The sequence below is a fragment of the Tenrec ecaudatus genome, chromosome 10 (genome assembly GCF_050624435.1).
Source record: "Tenrec ecaudatus isolate mTenEca1 chromosome 10, mTenEca1.hap1, whole genome shotgun sequence".
Taxonomy (NCBI): domain Eukaryota; kingdom Metazoa; phylum Chordata; class Mammalia; order Afrosoricida; family Tenrecidae; genus Tenrec; species Tenrec ecaudatus.
The window spans coordinates 155,599,999-155,621,167 of NC_134539.1; the positions used below are offsets into that span (position 1 = coordinate 155,599,999).

General features: G+C 60.3%; 2 protein-coding genes across 5 annotated transcripts in view; one reads left to right on the forward strand and one right to left on the reverse strand.

Annotated features, from left to right (window-relative positions):
- Positions 1-1,617: 1,617 nt before the first annotated feature.
- Positions 1,618-20,650, forward strand: PGS1 (phosphatidylglycerophosphate synthase 1). Of its 4 annotated transcripts, none has more exons than XM_075562296.1 (10): positions 1,618-1,775; positions 9,240-9,432; positions 10,808-10,885; positions 11,955-12,054; positions 12,391-12,580; positions 12,814-12,992; positions 13,853-14,374; positions 16,266-16,414; positions 18,832-18,957; positions 20,274-20,650. In XM_075562296.1, exons 1-9 carry the CDS (start codon positions 1,642-1,644, stop codon positions 18,949-18,951), a joined length of 1,665 nt encoding a protein of 554 aa, XP_075418411.1. In that variant the 5' UTR covers positions 1,618-1,641; the 3' UTR covers positions 18,952-18,957; positions 20,274-20,650. The 4 variants fall into 4 exon arrangements, with proteins under 4 accessions (XP_075418411.1, XP_075418412.1, XP_075418413.1 ...); XM_075562297.1 differs by having other exon boundaries at positions 9,243-9,432; XM_075562298.1 differs by lacking the exon at positions 1,618-1,775 and adding an exon at positions 2,035-2,328.
- Positions 20,044-21,169, reverse strand: part of DNAH17 (dynein axonemal heavy chain 17) — a 96,969-nt gene continuing 95,843 nt past the window's right edge. The window contains exons 79-80 of the mRNA XM_075559705.1: positions 20,923-21,148; positions 20,044-20,366 (exon numbers count right to left, since the gene is read on the reverse strand). Coding sequence (XP_075415820.1) covers positions 20,119-20,366; positions 20,923-21,148 — 474 coding nt within the window. The 3' untranslated portion in view covers positions 20,044-20,118. The remainder of the gene's footprint in view (positions 20,367-20,922; positions 21,149-21,169) is intronic.

The window sequence follows — 21,169 nt, forward strand, 5'->3', positions numbered from 1 at the left end:
TTTCACTTTTTCAACCCAAACTACCCTTTCCTTCCCTAAGCCCCACCCCCACATCTTCTACCAACCCTTATATCCTTTATCACCATGCATCCACTCCTCCTGTGCGTCACAAACTGGGGAACCCGAAACAACGACAAATAAAACTGATGGAGCCCTGGTGGTGCGGTGGTTAGTTATGGGACTGTGATCCTCAGGGTCGGCAGATTGAAACTACGGGCAGCTCCTAGGGAGAAAGACTGGGCGACCTTTCCACCCCTGGGCTTTCTTTAAAAAAAAAAAAAAAAAGAAAGAAGGTGGTAAGGCTAAAATAATAATGATATAAACACAAAAATACAACTAATGAGTAAGAAACAATCCTATCAACAATCGAAAAGCCAGGGAAGAAATTTCTGCCATGGAACAAGTAAGAGATACCCACACCCAGAACAAATTCAGGTGGGTCTACAGGTCCACTGGCCACATACAGAGCTCGATCCATCCAGATTACAATGGTCTCGGCCTGAGAGGAAGGATGTTGTCGCTAAAGCAGACCTGCCTTTGGCTCAGTCTGACTAGATGGTCTGTAGATGGGCTTTGGGAGGACATTTCTTCACACGCTTGTTGGCTGCCTTGATATCACCTTTAGTAAACTGTCTATCCATTCGTGCCTTGTATCCATTTTTTGATTGGATTATTTGTATTTTTTCTTATTAAGCTATTGTCGTTTTCTGTAGATTTCTGAACTTAATCCTTTACTTGATAAATCATTGCCAAATATTCCCCCCCCCCCAGTCTGCGGGTTCTGTTTTCAGTCTTTTGATGTACATCAATGTGGTGCTTTTAGAAGGCTCCCCCTCTATTTTGTCTTCTGCGGCGTGGGTGCTTTTCATTATGTTCATAGTATATTTATGTCTGATACTAAGGCCCTTAAATTTGTCCTACGTTTCTTCCCCCTTGTTAGTAATTAGCTACCCACAGTGCGGTAGCTTGCAGGGGTGGCCCCTTCAGCGGATCTGGCAACAGAACCTCCCCTGTCGGGGCAGGCGGTGGCAGCCTGTTTTTGTGGAAGCTGGAAGCGGGAGGCGCTCCCGCATTGCACCTGGAGGAGTCACAGAGCGGCAGGCAGGCGCTGGGGCCCGCAGGTGCAAAGTGCTTCTCGCCTGGGCTTGCTGGGGGCTTTCCAGGACTCAGAGTCCCGCGGTGACTCAGGTGTTAGTTAGCCCAGTTCTGTATGAGCCCAACTCACACCTTAAGGGTGTTGCCTCCCAGCCTGCAAAGTGATCCCCACGAGAAAGTAACGGCTCTGCACTCTCCCGCCACGTCCTTTCCCGAGCCCTGGTGGCACAGTAGGTCACACGGCTTTCTGCGCCCTCAAAGAGTTAGTCTTGGAAACCCACAGAGGCAGTTCTAGCCTTTGTTTAATGGTGACTCCAGGTGTACGGGTTTCACACCTGAGCACACCTGCCTGCAGCCCTCACAGCCGGAACTCCCGCCTCACCTGCGTCCCCTCGGGGGAAACTGAGGCTCCATCCCCCGCACACCGTGACCCGCTTGCCCACTCCCCCAACTCCCAGGGCCAGGCGCACGCGCACGCGCGCCGTGTCCGCGCGCACCGTTGTCAATAAAGTTTGCGCGCGCCGGAAGCGGAAGCGGCGAGTCTCCATGGCGGCGGCGGCGGCGGGGCCGGTGTTCTGGAGGCGCTTGCTGGGCCTCCTGCCGGGCCGCCCCGGGCTGGCCGCGCTCCTGGGGCGCCTGTCGGACCGCCTGGGGCGGAACCGAGACCGCCGGCGCAGGAGGTGAGAGGGGCGGCCGGCGGGAGCGCGGCGTTCCGGTCCCGGCTGTGCAGAGCCCCGCTCCCTGCGCCCCGGGGCCCGATAGCCCGCGCCCCGCCCGGGGCCCGGCGTCGGCGTCGTCGGCGGGCAGCCGCCGGGCCTCCCTGCGGCCGTTTCCTCTGGAGAAGCGGGCAGCTTCTGCCTTCCGGGGGCCGGACCCACGTTCGGGCTTGAGCCGGACCCCAGGGTGGGGGCGTGGTCGCGTCGGTGTCCGCGCGAGGGGTCCGGCTCTCCCTTCTCGCCGCGCCTCGGGCCGCGGTGACGTGGGCGTGAATCAGGCCCAGCCGGGGTGGCGTGCCCGCAGGTCTCGGACCCGCCCGGCAGGCCCGTGAGGCAATCCTGAGTCAGGCGCCCTCGGGCCGGGAGGACGAGAACCTCTCCCAGCCCCTTCACGCCGCTGCTCGAGGGCCGGCCTTCTGGGAAAGCACCGCGAGAGCTCTCGTCAGCAGGGAAGTGGGCTTTCGAAGTAAACATTTGCCGAGAACAAGTTGACCCAAGGGGCCAGCGCCTGTTCCTGGTCTGTTTCTTTCTTTTCCTGTTTTTGGTAACCGTTTTTTATCGGGTGTGTGTGAAAGCGTCCGGAGCGGTTAGCGTCCCTTCCAGCACTCAGTGCGCACTTGGCTCAGTGATGGTGATTAGAAGCCCCCGCCCTGTGAGAGCGCTGCTTACTTACTCCCTGGCCTGCCTGGTCGTTCAGCCCTCCCGCCCCTTTCTGCCCGCTGGACTTTTGTTTGTGGCCCCTTATCTGTCAGAGGGGTGCTTGCTCTGACGGCACCGGCGTTGTTAATTACTACATAAGCCTCACTGTGGTTTGACTGAAGGGTCATGATCCCCAGGGGTGGGTTCAGATCGAGGTCTGAAGGGTGACTAAGGGCCCTGTTAGGCAGATAACCGTAAGGTCGGCCGTTTGAAACCACCAGCCAGCCTCTCCGTGGGAGAAAGGAGAAGGAAGAGTCATTCTTGTAAAGTCACAAGGACACTCTTCTCTGCCCTGGTAAGGTGACCAGACGTCCCTCTTTTGGCGAGACGGTCCTGATTTTTAGCAAACTTTCCTGAGTCCCGCGGTGTTTTACGAAAGCCCCGATTTTTGGAAAGAATGCATGGCAAGCTGGGGTATATGGTTTTCAGCTGCCATGTGGCTATTTCACCAGTATCTGAGTTTTATCAATGGTGTCCCGCTTTACCAGTGTTAAAATCTGGTCACCTTCCTGTAGGGTTCCTATGAATTGAAATCGACCCAGTGGCAGTGAGTAGGTTCGGTCCAGGATCTTCTATTGTGCTCCCAGAGCAGAGCAGTCAGCAGTGGTAGCCGGGCACCATCTACTGCTTCTGATCTCAGGATCCTGGAGGCTGTGGTTTGGGTGGCCCATTCATCCTTTGAACTGCTTCTTTCCTTAAGGTCCCCCCCCCCTTTCATTAATTTTCTTTACTTTGTTCCAGACAGCCAGAGACTGGTCTTTTAGAAGGCTGCTTGAGAACCCTGCCACAGTCCATATTAAAGAAAAAACAGCCACCAAAAAGCAATCACTTGTGTGTAAATAGATTTCTTATTGAAGAGACTTGATCCTTGAGAGAAAGAAAAAATAAATCCCGAGGCTGTGCCATGTGATCGAAGCTGTGCCTTCGTTTGGTCGCCGTTGGGTTTGTGTGTGCGCTAGCCGGGGGAGGGCTGGGCACGCGTGCTGCTTCCAGGTACCGACAGCTTTGCTGTGTAGGTTACAGTGGAAGCGTTCTAGCAAAACTGGGCTGTGATTCAGGGGAACTTTGAGGTGATAAAATCAGGGTAGGAGGGGGCCTCTTGGCAGCCTGTTGCTCAGAGGACTTTTGAATTTCCCCATGGTGGTGGGAGCGAGGTTGGGGAAGCCACCTCTCCACTCCACTCTGGGCCCGCAGTGCAGCAGCACAAGAGGAGTCTGTCTATTCCAGTGGGTGGCTTTGCTGTGCCCACAGCAACCTCTTGGGACAATGGGGCAATGCTGCAGGGAAAAGTCCTCACCGGAACACAAGGCATGTAGGCAATTTCCTCTTTCCCCTTTCTCTGTTTGAATGTAAGAAGCAGTCCTTTGCAATGGTTTTGTCCCTGGAATTGGTTAGTGACAGACTTTGGGACATTCCACATTCTTTCAGAAAGGGCATTTTGTGTGTGTGTGTGTCTCTGTGTCTCTCCATGGGTGCAGTTTGTGTGGCTCCAGGTTTCGTCTTGATTAAGTGGAGAAATAATAGCTGTCTCTCTGGGTCGGTGAGTAAGCCAGAAACTCGGTTTCTTGGGCATCAAGTCAGAAGCGTGTGTGTTACAGCCGTTGGCCATGTGACAGTCCCGTGGGCGGGCACTGGGGTTGTGGGTGAGTGTTGAATAGTTAGTAACGCAGGTTTCTGATGCGTCCTGTCCGGATCCTGTGTGTTGGGGGCTGGGCAGGTCTGGGCCACTGGCTCTCCCCTCCGAGGAGGGTGCTGACCTTCAAGCTGCTCCTCACTCAGAATGATGCGATTTCTTGGAACTCCACAGTCACTGATTCATTGATAATAGTTCTGTGTAGTCATGAGCTTAAGAGTATTTTAGGTTTTACTTTGCTGGTCTGACTCAACTGCTGGCGTGGCGGGGGGTGGGGTGGGGGGTGGAACAGCAAGCCGACCCGGGGCTTTGACAGGGTGGTTTCCTTTTCTGCTGGCGTGGAGGTGGCCACAGAGATAGCACGCTCTGCTTCTGGAAATGACTTCTCCTGGAGGAGCTGGCAGTTGGGCTGTTTCCCCTTCGGAGGGCCCCTCCCCTTCCATTCTGGTCACACACTACTGCCCCGAGTCATTCACTTGCCCCTAGGGCCTCCTGGGACTGAGGAGGCAGGTGAAGCCTCAGCCCCGCCTTCCTGGCACCCCAACACCCACCCCACCCCCAACCTTGATAAGCAGTTACGGTAAAGTGTGGAGAAGAAAGTGAAGAGCAGGCTGAGGGTGACAAGGTTCAGCCCTGTGGTTTCAAGGCAGGGCGTGAGCAGGCTAGGTGAGGAGCAGAGAACTAAAGGCAGCTGAGGCCCCCCTGGATGGTGGGGCTGAGTTAGGGAAGTGGGATAAGCAGACCCTCAGCTCAGAGCCCTGGGGAGCTGCACTGTGCTGTGGTGCTGCATACGCAAGGCCGTGGGGACTCATGGGAAGTCAGGGGCAGTGGGAAGAGTCTGGGTGGGTTAGAGCCAGCACTAGTGGGGGTGGGGAGAGGGGGTGGTGGGGTGGCAGGGGGGGTCATGAGGCGGTGGGCAATGCTCCTCCCAGAGCCCCAGGCTTCTGAGAAGGGAGAGGGGAAGGCGAGGGTGAGGCACCTGAAGATGCTGCGCCTGATCCTGAGCACGAGGCCGTGTTTCTGGGAAAGCCCGCTGGCCTCACTGAATTTTCACACCATTTTCAGTTTGAGCTGGATGGGCAAGAAAACACAGTGTTCTGTTCTAAGTGTCTGAGCGTGTGTGTGTGTGTGTGTGTGTGTGTGTGTGTGTGAGAGAGAGAGAGAGAGAGAGAGAGAGAGAGAGTTAGTTAGTTGTAGGGCAGGACTTCTCACATCTCTGAGCAGCAGGTGTTTCTGGAGTGGCAGGTGAGCGTGCTGTGGATCCTTAGGTTTGTGGGCATGATGTTGATGACATCCAGACGTTGCTTCTGGGAGCCTTGCAAGCTGGGACCCATTTTCCCTCCTCCTTGGGGTTTGGTACAGCCACCTCTTGGCGGCTTTACACTTGTAGAATGGATAGAGGGGCTATTTGGAGTCAGCATCATTCCCTCCCTTACCATACAAAATGGATTTTGTAGTGACTGGAAAGATTTGCAGTGGCCAGCTTTTCCCAGCTGTGGCTGTGTGAGGTGGCCATGACCCCAAGATGCCCAGAGTGCATCCCAGCGGGTGATGGGCAAGTCTGGGTGAACAGATGTGTGCCACATGGCAGACACGCCGGCCTGGATCGCCGTGCAGTGACACTGTAAACATTGACCTGTCCCCTTCAGTGGGCTGGGGGAGAGTGGGCACTGGGACATCCTGCTCCATCCTTTGTGGACTGACAGTCCCATGGGGCTCAACTTCCTTTTAGGTGGATGAGCAGAGCCCAGTCTGGTCACCCCTGGGTGGCGGCATCACCTGTTTTGGTGTCTCCAGGAATCCATGTTGGGCTCCCTTTCTGGAGTTGTCTCAGTCAGTCCTGCCTGGCGGGTGGCAAGGCGTGCAGGGACTCTGAGAAGTCACAGTTTTCTCAGGAAGTGTGTGACTGCAGCTTCTCTGTCCTGGTCCCTCCCCATTAGTTACTCTGAAACTTGTGTGACTGGGGCGGGCAGTGCTTTCTTAAAAAGCCCTTTCTGGAAACAGCAGTGGGGAGTGCTGCTGCTTCCCTTCTTGCCAATCGTGCGCACATGCGCGCGCGTGTGTATGGTGACGCTTCTCTCAGTTCCAGAAGGCTCCGGGCCCACGGCCAGGATTGCGGCTCAGAGGACACAGCCCCTGGGTGTGACCAGAACCTTATGGGCCCACTGGGAAAAGTGGCTCGGCGTCCTCCTGTCCATTAGGGACCTCGTGTGTCCTGGGTCCATGCCTAGGACCCCTGATGGCGATGCAGAGGCCCTCTGCACCCGTCACTGAACCAGGGCAAGGGGTGGCCCTTCCAGACAAAGGGTTCATGGTGGTGGCCCTGGTCTCCTCAGGAGGTAGGTGCAGCTCCCCAAAGTCTGGGGGTATGCACACCGCCTGCCCCACCCCCCACAAAGAAGAGATCTGCTGCTGCCTTCCCACTGGTCCCAGCTCCCCCTCCCTGGTCAGTGCCACCAGGGATGTCGGGACAAAGTCCACTGAAGCCCGAAGCCATGTGGGCCACCCTTTTCAGGCCCACTGTGTGCAGAGGGCTGGGGGGTGCTGTGTAGCATTGGTGGGGCTGGGGCTCTTACTCTGCCCGTGCTCCAGGAAAGGCAGCAATGGTCCAGCCCTGTGACTCCCTGGAGCTCAGAGCCCTGGATGGTGGAATGGGAGCCCAGCGTGTCTTGGCTCAGTTCTCTGTCCCACTGTTTGATCAGGTCACTGCAGTCCTCCCCCTGCCCATGGCTATGTGGTCTCTCTAACCTAGGGCGGGAGTGGGGTGGGGGAAGGTCATCAGTGCAGGAGGTCAGTCTCTAGAGGTCAGGGTCACCAAGCCTGTGAATTAGGGGGCTGCTGGGAGTCAGGGACCAACTTTCTCTGAGAAACTCCCAGAGCTGCATGCAGAGCCGGGACTAATCCTAACCCAGGGCCCAGGCCGGGCTGCGGGGAGGAAACTGCCCAGCAAGCTAGGGGGAAGCTATGTTGTGGGTGTGATTGGAGGCCTACCACCAGAGTGTTCCCTGTCCGGCCTCAGGAGAAGCTAGGCTGTGGGTGCAGTTGTCGGCCAGACTGGGGTGGCCCTGGCCTAGCCCATAGTCTGGAGCCCTGTCCATAGCACCTCCCTCCCGAGGCTGAGACTGTGCCTGGCAGGCGGGTCTCTTCTCTCATGTGCACACTGTACCCAGGAAGTCAGCAGGGGAAGCTGTCTACAGACTTGGGCCCTGGCTGGGTGGGTGCTCCCTGGAGAGTGGCCTGGAGAGAGGGACTTGTTCAGGAGCCCCAGGACGCTCAGGCATCTTGGCTGGATCAGCCTGGCGAGTGCTCTCCAGCTAAGGGCTGGGCCCTGGTTCCCTCCTTCACTTCACCAAACTCATCAAACTCCCTCCTGGGCAGGCCCTTGGTCCTGCTGGCTTTGCTGTCCAGCACCAGTTTACCACTTTTCTGCTCTTTGCACATGCTGGTGCCTGGCCTCCCAGGATCTGCCAGCCTGCTCCCCTGTGTCCTGACCCTGGCTGAGCTGGTGTGCCATGCTGCGAGGCCTTGGCAGGCTGTGGTGGGCACGCTGATGGTGCCCTGGAGTTCAGCGTTGGCCCTTGTCCCCATTTCCAGTGCTGTGTGCCAAGGAAGCATCCTTGTCCCCCTTCTGGGGAGTGGACTGGAGTGTCTTAGCTGCTGTGCAAGATTGAGGAGGACCGGACTGCATGGCCTGGGGTCAGGGTGATGCCCCAGTTGTTCAGGGGAGGAGGGCACGGATGTTGAGACACACCAAGCAAAGCAAGTTATGTGTCTCACACCCACCCACTGCCTTTGCTGTCCAGAGAGGTGATACACACATGCGTTTGTGTGAACACGCACACGCGTAAACACACACTGTCTCTGCCATGTAGAGTGCTCACACATACAATTGCATGTGTGATGGCGCTCGGCCTGAGTGTGGTTGGAGGTGCTGAGTGCTGCTGGTCCGTAGGAGGGGACGCCTGCTGCTGCCTGGGGCTCCAGCCCACCTGGGTGTGACTAGTAAATGCCTGCACATCGGACCCAATACCCCTCTGGGCCTTTGCACGATAGACTGCTGGGCAGGCTCCCTGCTCTCTGGGTTTCCAGTGGACCCACGGCCTTCCCTCCCCTCTACTGGGGTCTGCCTTGGGAAGGAGTGTGGCTTGGTGGGGAGGGGGGACAGACAATGAGGAGGCAGCAATGGCTGGTCTATCTCAGCTTCTGGCTTGCCAGCTGCTGCAGCACACAGCCCTCCTGCCTGCCTGCTTCCTTGAGCTGATGGGCCCTCCTGCCATGGACTGGCGCCTCTTGGCCCTGGGCTGGCCTGGAGCAGCTGGTGTGGCTGTGGGCCGGCTGCATGCGTGTGACACCACCTGTCCTGGCAGACAGCCTTGACGCCAATGCAGGCGTCCCATGATCTCAGCTATCCGGCCTCAGGCCCTGAGCGTCCCCTCCTGGAGTGCCTCCCGTGGACAGAGTCATCCGAGGCTGGCCCTCAGCGCACACAGACCTGGCTCTGGTGCTTCCCTCGCCCACTCTGAGGCTCTGGCACAGCTGGGTTGGAGGGCACACGTGCCCTCGCATGCTCCTCTACCCCACTGCCTGCTTCCAGCTTTTCTTCAACTCTGAGTGCCCTTGGCGTCCTGCTGATCCTCGCCCTCTCTGCATGGCCTGGATCTGAGGCTGTCTTTCTCTGGCTGTCCCAGCTGGCCCTGTCAGCCCTGTGGGTGCACCTTTGCAGAGTGCATTATTGGTGGGGGCCAAGGCTGCTGTCAGAGGTTCTGTGGCCCCTCCAGCCCCTGTCCCTGGTTCTGGGGTTCAGCCTTCATCACTGGCTCTGTTCAAGCTGCCCTTCCAGGGGTCTGACTAGTCACACCCTGGCAGGGCAGAGTAGAACTGTCCCCTAGGGTTTCTGAAAGGAGAGCTTTACAGGAGCTTCCTCTCTCTGAGTGGCTGCTGGGCTTGAACTACCTGACAGCACAACCAGAGTTGGGCTTGGAGGAACCTTACCCCCAAGTCACCTAGCGAGCCCGAGGGCATGCTTGTTTGTGTGTGTGTGTATGTGTGTGTGTGTGTGTTGGGGGGGGCTCCACTCATTTGCACTTTATCTCCAGCAGGTCGCCATGGTTGCTGCTGGCCCCCTTGCTGTCCCCTGGCATCCCCCAGGCCCCCTCCCCGCCCTGCTGCCTGTGTCCAGAGGCCGTGCACAGGTTCCAGTGGATCCGCAGCCTGGTTCCTGAGTTCGGTGTCTGCAGCGCTCACGTCAAGGTGCTGTCTGCCCCGGCTGAGTTCTTCGAGCTTATGAAGGTATGTTGTGAGGAGGCAGGCTCTCGAGTCCGTCTCCTCTGGGAGTCCCCGGCTGCTATTTGCTGCCAGGCTTGTGCCTCGGACGGTGTCCAGGGTAGGCCAGTGAGGTCAGGGCTGGGTCTTGGCTGCATGTGGAATATGGGTTCCTAACACACAGGAGCGAGGACCGACCGGGAGGGTGTGTTGCTGGAGTGGTGTCTGAGGAGACAAGCCTTGTGTAGCCAGGGAAGGAGAGCCGGTTGGCGTCACCTGTGAAGGACATGCTGATGTGTGCAGGCAGTGCAAGGACGCTTCGGGGTCCCAGGCCCACACCCTTGGGTGAACCTCTCCTGGAGGGACCCTCTCCCAGGCTGCTCTCTGCCGAGATTTCCTGCTGCTGCAGGGACAGCCCTGGGCACCTGGGGCGGCCAGGTGGGACGTGGTGCTGGAGATGCTCATAGATTTGTCTTTGTGTGGCTCATGGGCCGTGTGTCTTCAAGGAATGCCGCCTATGGGTGCCCCTGTGGCCGCTGTGCCTTCTCCAGGTGCACCCACGTTTCTTCCAGCCAGCTAACTCCAGAGTACATCTGTGGCGCCCTGCTGTGTGGCATGTGGCGTTTGCCTTGTGTGGCATGTCCATGCCCCACCCTCCACACGGGCTCCCTCGATGACACTCTGGGGGTTCCGGGCTGTCTGGCTGCTCTCGGGCTCAGGAACGAGTTTCCCAAAGCAGCTCTCCTGGCCTTTGTGAAGGCACAGTTGGCCTGTGGCGGGCCCTGGGCAGATGGCACTGGCACGGGCCATGTTGGATGCACCTGGTACCATTCTTCCCTGGATAGACAGGGCAGACTGGCGCTGCCCACCGTGTGCCCCTGTTGCTGGTCCTCTCTGGAGCACTTCTCCCATGGTCACAGCCTTGTCTTCCAGCCCTGGGCAGTATCCCCTTCTCTGTCTTCATTGTCCCTGCCTCCGAAGCAGCTCCTCTCAATAGCTGGACAGGGAAGTGGCCTGACTGGAGGCTCCCCTCTTGCCTCCTGCTACCTTTCTGATCTGGCTGGTTGAGATGCCCTCACCATGTGCTGAGCACGTGGCACCTGAGGCCAGCACATGTTAGGCATGCCTGGATTGTGCCGGCCCCCATGCCCCCAAAGCCTCGTTCCGTGGCCATCAGAGTTGGGCCTGTGGTCAAACTGCATTGAGGGCAGGGTCGGGTGGGGGGCAGGTAGGGCTTACCGGCAGCGTCTGTAGGGGAGGATGGGCTGTTAGGAGCGGTGTGCCGTGCCTCTCTGTGCTGCGCTGCACCGTCTGCAAATGCCCACCGAGGGCATAGAGGGTGGTGAGAGCCTGGTGCCCCTGGAGGTGACAGCGTGTGTGGACACAGTGTCTCCTCTCTCAGGGGCAGATAAAGACAGCCCGGAGGCGAGTGGTGATGGCGTCCCTCTACCTGGGGACCGGCCCTTTGGAGCAGGAGCTGGTAAGGGTCCTGGGGCGCCAGCAGCAGTAGGGGCAGGATCCCATGTGGCACCCCAGCTGCAGTGCGCTGTCCTTGGCAGTGCTGGTTCTCGTCCCCAGAGAGCAGCACAGGGTGACTGACGGTGGCGCTCGAGCCAACATCCCTGCTACCCCGCCACCCCCACCACCCACCAGGGCTCCGTGGGCCCCGCTGTTCACCAGTGCGGGGCTCAACCTGGCGCTCTGTCTTCAAAATGGTCTTACCCTTGTCAGATGCCATGCAGGGAATCCCACGAAGTTGACTTTGAGATACACATTGTCTGAGATTCAAAACAAGCACATGGTAGTGAAGGTCATGTGGCGCCAGCCCTCAGGGAACAGCAGCGGTGACAGGACGCAGCCTCTGTTCCTGTCAGGTGTTATTTTTTCATTCATGTTTATTGTAAACTCAGGGCCGGTAGGAGAGTCACACCTCAGGTTCATGCGCACAGCTGAATGGGGCGGTTCCCTGTATCCATCTCCTGTCCTCTGTGGCTGCCTCACAGAGCCCAGTGGGCATGAGGAGACCAGCGCGGCCCCCCCCCCCAACACACACATACACGCACATCCCCCCGTCCTGGGCAGGGCTGGCTCCGGGCTATGCTAGGGACCTGGGATAGGTGCCAAGTCTGCAGGCAGCCCAGCTTCTCTGGCCCTGCTGCCCTTCCATGTGACTAGTGTGAGCACGGCAGGTGGGATAGGCCATCCCCTCCGCATGTGCCCAGGAGTGGCAGGTGCCCAGTGCAGGCAGAGGCTGTGGGCTCAGCAGGAGGTGTTGGGGAGGCCATCGTGGTGACGCGATCTGTGTGTGTCCACGCGCATGCACATGGGAGTGGGTGTCGAGCAGCGAGTCCCAGAGCGGCTTGGTCCAGCATGCTAGTGGGGGCCGCCCTTGACCTGCGGGTCCCCCAGGCCACAGGGAAGGCACTGGAGGCTTCTCCAATGGTTGCCAGGCAGTCTGAGCAGGAAGAGCTCTCACGTGGGTGCCGGGGACCAAGGCTGACAGGTAGGTCGGCTTTTGTCATGCAGCCCCTGCCTCCCGCTGTTGACAGGTGGACTGTCTGGAAAGCACCCTGGAGAAGTCCCTCCATGCTCAGCTGCCGTCGGACCTCAGGGTCTCCATCCTTTTAGACTTCACGCGTGGCTCCCGAGGTACGGCCTGTGCGCCCGGCCCCTCAGGCTGGGTGAGGACTATCCAGGCAGACACCTTCCATAGCAGCAACTGGATACCCACTAGAGGGACCTAGGCCGCAGAATGTCCTGTCCTGACTGACCTTTGGGCCTGGCCTGGACCTTGTGTCCCTTGGGCTGGCTGCGTTCTTAGGGTCCAGTGTGGTCTCTGGGGTGCAGGCCCAGCACCCGCCCATGGGGAAGACTGCTTCTCAAGGGTCAAACAGAGCTGAGGGGGCCTGAGTGGTGAGGGGGAGCCTGTCTGCCCTCGGAGGCCAGGTGCTGCCTGGTGCTGACAGCCCGATGCCCCGCCCCCAGGCAGGAAGAACTCGCGAACCATGCTGCTGCCGCTGCTCCGCAGGTTCCCCGAGCAGGTGCGCGTCTCCCTCTTCCACACCCCCAACCTGCGAGGCCTCCTCCGCCTCCTGCTGCCCGAGCGCTTCAACGAGACCATCGGGCTGCAGCACATCAAGGTCTACCTGTTTGACAACAGTGTCCTCCTGAGCGGGTGAGGCCTGCTGCTGCCTTGAGCCCCGTGGGGAGGCCAGGGCAGAGGGCATGCTCGCTGGGTCATGCAGGGCAGAACAAAGCCTTGAGCCAGGATTGGAATCTGCATTCCCTAGGAGCACCTTCTCCGGGGACTGTCCCAGCTGTTGTACGTCCCTCAGGGGGACCCCCAGGCCTGCAGTGTGTGAACCCCGCCTGGCCCAGTCCTCATGGCTTCCCCGCCTCCTCCTGCAGCGCAAACCTGAGTGACTCCTACTTCACCAACCGCCAGGACCGCTACGTCTTCCTGCAGGACTGTCCCGAGATCGCCGACTTCTTCACAGAGCTGGTGGATGCCGTGGGGGACGTGTCCCTGCAGCTACAGGGCGATGACTCCGTGCACGTGGTGGAGGGGATGGTGCACCCCTACAAAGGTAGGGGCCAGGGACCCCTACTTCTTTGTAGTAGCAGCTTGCTGCTGCACTTTGTTGCTGACTCTGTGTCTGAAGCTGACAGATGCGACTCATGGCTGCCCGTTACCCTTTGCCGGTCTGGGAGGTGGGGCTGCCTGCCCAGCTTGCCCTTGAGAACCAGATGGCTCCGAAGGAGCTTGTGCTGGCATTCGGGTTTCAGTGGGACCCAGGAGCCTCACTGTCCCTGCGACGAGATCGCTTTCCCTGGGATGGCTCTCCCTCGTATTGGGGGCAGCGGGCGGGTCCCTCGGCCCCCTTGGCCCCTCATGTCTTCAGAGAGACTTGTGTCCCTCTCACAAGTCTTTGTGCTCCTTGTGCGTTTGGGAGGACCACGTGGCCCAGCCAGCCTCCCTTTTCTGCTGACCCCAGAGCGACTGTCTCAGAAGAGCTGGGGAAATGGGGGCAGGGCCTCCATTCTTCCCTCTGGAGACCCATCTCCCAGAGCAGCCCCCGCTAACACCCCCATGGTGTTGGTCTGCGGGACTCAGTTCCCTCGGAGCCGGAGCCGGAGCCGGAGCCCGAGCCCGTATGCCAGGAGAGTGGGCTGCGCTTTCTTGAACAGATCGAGCCCTTCTGTGAGGGCCACTGCAGGGGGGCTCCACCCACTGAACGTGGCCACTTTGCACACACATCTGCTCCTGAGTTTTCGACTTCAGGCCCTCCAACTGGCCATCCACTCATTGGGCCAGCAGGCAGGGACTCTCAGAAAGAAAGCATTTGCTGACAACAGGGCGCCCTGGAGGAGGCTAGTTAGAGGCTTGGACTCTCTATCGGGGTCTGGAGGGCCTGCCCTTGGCTCACCTGTCCCCACCTCCCGGCAGGTGACCGGGCTGCGTATTGTGAGGCTGCCAACAAGAGAGTCATGGATGTGATCCACTCGGCGCGGACCCGCCAGCAACTGCTGCATGCCCAGACCTTCCATGGCGATTCTCTCCTAACTCAAGGGGACGCCGCAGCTGCCGGAGATCGCAGGCCGGCGCCGGACACCTGGATCTACCCGCTGATCCAGATGAAGCCCTTTGAGATCCAGATTGACGAGGTGGTCACCGAGACCCTGCTGACCGAGGCTGAGCGCGGTGCCCGCGTCTGCCTGACCACAGGCTACTTCAACCTGACACAGGCCTACATGGACCTGGTCCTGGGCACGAGGCCCGAGTACCACATCCTGCTGGCCTCGCCCGAGGTGAATGGCTTCTTTGGAGCCAAGGGCGTGGCTGGCGCCATTCCTGCGGCATATGTCCACATCGAGCGGCAGTTTTTCCACCAGGTGCACAGCCTGGGCCAGCAAGAGCGCGTGCGCCTGCAGGAGTACTGGCGGCCTGGCTGGACCTTTCATGCCAAAGGTATGCTGGCCACTGGCTGGAGGAGGGCCAGCCGTGCCCCCTGCTCTGCTCCCCACAGGTCATCCTCAGTCCCCCCTATCTCGGCCAAGCCAGGGAGGTGAGGGCTTGGTTGGGAGCCATCCTCTTGGTGAGAAGCTCACTCGGAGCCTGCCATCTGCTGCCAAGATGCACACGTGTGACCTCACACACCCCCTTAGGGAGTCTGCTGCCTGCCCAGAGCCTGCTGACCTCCCACCCAGCCACCTGCTATATCATGGGGCTGCTAGGGACCTGGGACCCATATCTGTCTCTAGAGTCTGTGGTCATGCTGGGCTGGGGGAGGGTGGTGTGGCATGACCCGTGTTTGAGGGCATGTAGGAGAGGCAGGAGGAGGGCCGTGCCCTGTGGGCAAGGAGTTAGAGAGGGGGGCACGTGGATGCCTGAGCAGGGGTCAGTTCTTGTGTTATGAACATGCGGTGGGAGGTGTCCTTGTATAGTGGCCATGAGGTGGAGAGGGGCCCCCCTTACAGTGAGTGTGAGGCAGAGTCCTCGCTACAGGGGGTGGGGGGGAGCTGGCAGGCATCCAGTGGGCAGTGCTGCCCTCAACCCTGGGAGCTTCAGGACGCTGCAGCATTGCATAAGGGCCAGCTTGTCCACCGAGCACTTGTCCCCACATAGAGGGGGACAGCGGAGGGCCGGAGCACCCTTGGGGAGGAACTAAGACCCGGGGCACTGTTAGGAGTGGTCCCTGACCAGGCACCTGGTCCGTTTTACTGGTGGCTCTGCTCTCCTGACCAGGAAGTAACTGCTGGTGCTGTTGTCCCATGCCAGGCAGGAGCAGCTGTTGGGGTCCCAGGCAACGGAGGGCTCTGGCTGGGACCTGGGCGGTGACCTGTGAGCCAGGCTCTTAGGAGGCGGGGTTAGGCCCCAGGGGGCATGGAGATGGCGACCGCCTCTGATGGGCTGCACCAAACAGGCAGGTGTGGCTATGCCGGCTTCCCCACCAGACCCTGGCCTAGTGCCCCCACGGTCTTGGGAGGGAGTCGGCGTTTGCAGTTGGGTGAACCCCTGGCGGGAGCCCTTCCACAAAGCTGGGAACGCTGGACAGTAAGCAAGAGTGGATCCTGGCTGTGCGAGAAAAGCAGGGGTGGAATTGGGGGAGGGGCGTGGCTGCTGTGTGGGCCCTTGGAAAGGGTGAGCCTTGAGGGGCCAGGCTGCGGCTTGGATGTAGCCTGGGGTGGAGTGGGCAGGGAGCAGAGAGTGGGACAGGAGCGGGTTGGAGCAGTGTCCTCAGAGCCTAGCCGGGAACAGCTGCTGTCTGGGGACCTGAGTGCAGGTCCCCTTAGGGTTGAGGCCGATTGTGTCAGGCTGGGGGCAGAGGGCAGGAGAGGGCTGCATCCTGGCAGGACCCTTAGGCGAGAAGGCCAAGCACCCAGTAGTGGGGGTCCAGTTTGGGGGGTTCCAGAGGGAGGGGTCAGGCAAGAGCCTGGGCGGCTTTCCGTAGTTTCCACGAGCACAGACTGAGCAGTGCCGGCGCCCGTGGGCCTGTGGGCAGTGAGCGCCTGGGCCAGGTGTGGGACTGCTGCCCACCAGGCATGGGGGCCTGGGGCTCTGCTCCCGGACGTGTGACCACCATGGGGTGGCTGTTTCCCATCAGCTCTCCCAGAGAGGGTGCTGGGGCTAGCCAGCTGTAGGGCCCGACCAGGAGACCTGTGTCCTCTGAGGAGGGCCTGTGGTGAGCCAGGCCCAGCACAGGTACCATAGGCCCTGAGAGCCACCTTCTTGTGGTCCCTCCCGGCAGCCCAGGGTGGCTCAGCTCCCCGCAGGCTCGGCCCTCTAGGTAGATGCGGCGGTGGCGGGAGACCTGGCAGTTGTGTGCTCACCTGTGTTGCCCGTCTCCTTTTCCCTGCAGGCCTCTGGCTCTACCTGGCAGGGAGCAGCCTGCCCTGCCTCACGCTGATTGGCTCTCCTAATTTTGGGTACAGGTCGGTTCACCGGGACCTGGAGGCCCAGATTGCCATTGTGACGGAGAGCCCCACCCTGCAGCAGCAGCTCCACCAGGTGGGTGGGCCCCAGGGCGGGGTTCCAGGAGGGGCTGCTGGGGAGTGTGTGAGCTGTCTTCCGGCCTGAGTTGTCTGGTCTGGTAGTGAGTCCTGAGCCCGGGCTGGTCTGGTAGCGAGTCCTGAGCCCGGGCAGCAGCCACTGGGCCAGTTTGTCTTGTGGAGGGCCTTCCTCTTTTTCTATGACTCTGTACTTTCTAAGCTTAAGGTCCTTCTCCAGGGAGGGACTGCTCCCTCCTGGGAAGTGTGTGGCGGGACCTGTAGGGGTCTCCATGTGACTGTGTCCTTGTGCTTGCCAGGATTGTCCCCTCCTGGCTCCCGGGAGTGCAGAGGGCGACAGCAGGCAGCCAGAGCGCAGCTCTAGCCGGTGACTGCCAGGTGCTGCGAGCCTGCCTGCGTCTGGGGATTGGCGTTGTGCAATGGCTGCAGCTTTTGTTGCCGGGAGGAAGTGCTCACAGCCAGTCTTCTCAGTCCTGCCTTCAGTGAGTGGGAATCCTGTCCGTAGCCAGGCCGCACTGCCAGGAAGCCATGGGCTGTGTGCCCTGTGTGGTGCCTGCGGTGACCCACTTCTGCAGCTCCCTTCCTGCATGGGCTCTGCTACAGGCCTCCATGGTCCCTGGCCACGCCCTCTCCCCCTTGTGAGGGGTGACAGCTGCAACCCTCTGTCCCGGCTCTGCCTGCCTCCTCAGGGATGATGGGGTGGGTAGGCCTGAGGGAGGACTTGTAGCCCCCTGTGCTCACAGACGTGTGGGTCTGTGTGCCTATGATTGCTTCTAGATGGCCCTGTTGGTGTGTTTGCGTTTCGGGCAAGCCCCCACTGGAGTGCCCAAGGCTCTGCAGCCACAGCCCCTCACTGTCCGCCTGGGGATGCAGGTCCCAGTGAGCCTTGGAATTGACCATCTCTGTATCAGAGCCCGATGTCCCTCCCTGACTAAGTACATACACTCCCTGGCTTGTTTTGGGGGACACTTGTTTACCACTTGTGACCCACAAAATGCCCCTTGAGCTGCATTGTCACACCAGTCAGCTGACTTCCTCTCAGTCCCGCCGGGAGTCTCTGAGGAACCCAAGTGTTTCTGGTAATTTCATTGAGGGCTTGGCTGTGGGCTCTGTGGGAATACCATGCCGAGTGACTTGGGCAAGTCCACCAGGACTCTCTGCCCTGGGCCCTAGGTGTGGCGGGGCGGCCAGCCGTGGGTGTGATCGCCATGGTGGGAAAGACTGTGGACTAGTCCTGTTGTGTCCCAGAGTGGGTCCTGTGCCCACTGTTCCCATGGTGCACCCCCGCCTGCCACAGGCTCCTGCCTGCCCTTGGCAGGGCGCCCTCCTGCCCTCCCACTGTCACCCAGCTGGAAGTATGTAGACTAGTGGCATCCTAGTCAGGGTCTGCTGGCCCAGCGCGGTGTGGCTGCAGGCAGAAGGAAAGCTGGCCTCTGTAGTGTTTTGTCCCCCAGAGTGAGGCAGCAGCCCCCCCGAGCTTCCGACAGGGCAGGCAGAAGGAAGTTAAAGGAAAATCCCACGGTCACTTCTGTTTTCTGAGCCACCCGCCCTTGCCTGGTGACAGGGACTGAGAGACAGAGGGGGCGGGGGCTTCCTTCTGATGCAGGGAGAAGGCGCCAGCTGTTCGCACCCTGGCTGCCTGTGGACAGGGTGGCCTCTTCCTCAAATTTGGACTGAGGGGTACACATGGGGGTGGGCAGGAACCTCAAAAAGCCTGTGGAAAAGGATGACAGGGGCCCCTGGGGTACCGGTCTGTGTGCGTGCCCCCATGCCTGCCTCTCCCACATAGCCCCTTGCCTTCATCGAGGGGCTGCTGACAAGACAGGTGGGTTCTCCCCAGCCAGGGTGCTCCCTGGTCAGCCAGGACAGAGCTATTTTTCTGTGTAGGGCTTCAAGAAGTTGGTGGGAAACTGGGTGGAAGGGCACAGCTGCGGCGATGCACATTTGAAGCCCCTGTGCCACCGTGAAGTGACACTGCCCATCCCAGCAGCCTTGGTTTATGGCTGAGGGACACTGATGTGTCCAGCGTGCTGGTCCCCACCCTGGACACGAGGTTGGGACTGTGCACGGTGCTGCCGGCCTGCGTATTCTAAATGTAGTTTTCACGAGAGCTGTTGCTCTGTGTGGATCCCGGTCACGGGGGCCTGAGACACTGGCTGGCTTTGTCCCAGCATGCCCACCATCAGGCTGCCTGGTTTCTGATGGCATGGCAGGCCCCCCCCCCCCCCAGCCCCTCGGCTCCCTGACACTCCCGTCAGCCATCCCGGAGCACCCAGGTGAGGCTGCCCTGCCTCATCATGCCTGCTGCTCTCTGGGCCGGGCTGCCTGGCCAGCTGGGTGGTTTCCTGTGCCTGGTCAGAAGTTGAGGCCGTATCCCCATTCCTGATGGTTCTAACCTTGCCTGTCCTCCTCCCTCAGGAGCAGGAGCAGCTCTACCTGAGCTCAGGTGTGGTGTCGGCGGCCACCTTTGAGCAGCCAAGCCGGCAGGTGAAGCTGTGGGTGAAGATGGTGACACCTCTGATTAAGAACTTCTTCTGAGTCCAGGTGCGTCTTAGCTGCCGACCCTGACATGCGGTCTGGTTGAGGTGTTGGCAGCGGAAAGCCTGCTGGGAAGAGCAGCACTGGGTACCCGGGCTCAGTGGTGTAGTGGGAGTCACGCTTCAGCCACACCCAGCTCTGGGGGGCTCACCGGACCCTACTCAGGGTTCTACCAAACTGCTCCTGTTCTGCTCTGCTGGCCACCACGGCTCAGTCCTGCAGGACAGCGAGGACTGCCGGGCAGGCCCGCTCCATTCTGTCTTCAGAGGCCACCAGTGGGCCACCTGGTTTCTGCTAGCATGGCAGGTCCCCACCCCGCAGACCCCCCCAATAATCAGCCCCTAGCACCTGGTGGGTCTCAGGAGTTAGGTTCCATGACTCTGGGCACCTGGGCCGCAGTGACCCCTCCTGGCCAGGAGGTGGCAGCCCTGTAGCCACGCCACTTTGTGCAACCCTGCCTTTCTGCAGGGAGGCCGGGTGAGGGACTGACTCTTCCAGTGCCCTCCGAGCTGCCCCCCGCCTCTCGGCCTCATCATGAGGGAGCCGGGCCTTGTGTGTACCCAGGACTTGGAGTGAGCAACCCAGAAGGGGTGCTATTTGAGACTCCAATTGAACATGGGTGCAGTGCAGGCAGCCCTCAAGGTGCTTTGTGTGCTGCTTGTCGAGGGGTGGGCCTCCGGGGTCTCACTGTGCTCCCCTGGTGCTGAGGCGGAAGGTATGAGGGATCAGTTGTGGCCCTCCTGCACCCACAGGCCAGCAAGGGTGGTGTGTGAACAGCTGCCCTCTGCAGGCTGTGCCAGGCAGAGCAAGCTCTTGCCAGAAGCCTGGGGCTGCAGTGAGGCACCCCCACCTTCCCACAAGTGTAGGGGGCTCCCCAGCTGCCTGGAGCCCCCGTGTGAGCTGTTTGCATGGAGCTCAATGGAGGGGTAGGAAGGGGCTGAGGGTGGCCCTGGGGCTTGGGCGCAGTTTTTAGATGCTTTCTTAGCCCAGGCGGCCGCCTACCCGCAGCCAAGCCAGCAAGGGCCACATAAGTCACACGACTCAGAGTAGGGGACCCGTGTTTAATTTTCCATTCCACCCGTGTGCCCCCTTCTAGTCCAGTGTCTCCAAGGTGTGTGTGGAAGGGGTTGCTGCTAGCCTCTGAGGGGAGCCTGGTGGCCCCGAGGCTCAGACCTGCAGGAGCAGGGCCACAGCTGCTAACACCCACTTGGCCGCCTTCTCCTTAGTCTTGAGGTTGAACGTCCACACGTAGGTGGGCCCGCGGACGCGTGTCTTGTACACGGGGCACTCATACAAGTTCTTGGTGTCCATGCGGTCCACAGGGATGGCCTTGATGAAGATGACGGGCATGGCTGGGGTCAGCTCCTTCAGCCGCGCCTCCGCGATGACACTGGTCTGTGTGTCCCAGCGAGCGCCTGTGGGGAGAGCACGGCACTTCAGCGAGACCCCTGGCAGACGCGGTCCTGGTGCTGCCCAGGCCCTGCTGATAGTGCCACCTGGCTGCCCCCGCTGCTGAGGACAGCTTGCTCTGAGCCCCATCGTGGGCCCCATGTGCCACATCCACCCTGCCTGTCCCTGTGCAGCTGAGGCGCTGCGTGCTCGCTGGAACCCACCTGCTGCTAGCGTGCCCACCGTCCCCTGCACCCTATTTAAGGACGCACGGCGTCCAGCCTGGAACCCCAATAAACATGAGATTGGCTGCCTGGGCTTATTACTGTGTTGACAGGGAACGCGAGGGCAGGGTATCTGCTCCCACAGGCTGTGCATGCCTCAGGTAATGGGCAGGGTCTTCCATGCCCCCCTTTCCCCACTGCCCAGACAAGCCCGAGGTCAGCAACGACATGGGCCTGTTTCTAGACAGAGGAGCCATCATCCACCCATGCACCAGAGGGCAGGAGCCAGGGCAGGGCAGGATTGGAAGGTGGCAGCCTCTTCTAGCCCCTTGGGTCCCAAGGAACTGCTCACACTCACCCTCCATGAAGAGCCCATACACATAGGAGCCCTCACGGGGTGGCGCTGTCACGTCCTCCCGGTTCTTCTTGGTCACCTCCACAGACAGACACATCTTGTCCAGGGGCCACTCGTTCTTCCGGGCCATGGACTGCATGATGGCCGTGAGGAAGGACTGTGGGTTGAAGAAGCCTGCCAGCCACACGGTGGTGGGCAGCGCGAAGTCTGTCGTCCATGCCTCCAGCTCCTGGAGGAAACGGGCAGGTTG

Excerpts from the sequence above, each read along its gene's own strand:
- PGS1 (XM_075562296.1), top strand. The coding sequence starts at position 1,642 with ATGGCGGCGGCGGCGGCGGGGCCGGTGTTCTGGAGGCGCTTGCTGGGC. Across the intron at positions 10,886-11,954 it reads GCCCTTTGGAGCAGGAGCTG|GTGGACTGTCTGGAAAGCAC; the intron begins GTAAGGGTCCTG and ends CGCTGTTGACAG. Across the intron at positions 12,581-12,813 it reads AACAGTGTCCTCCTGAGCGG|CGCAAACCTGAGTGACTCCT; the intron begins GTGAGGCCTGCT and ends CTCCTCCTGCAG.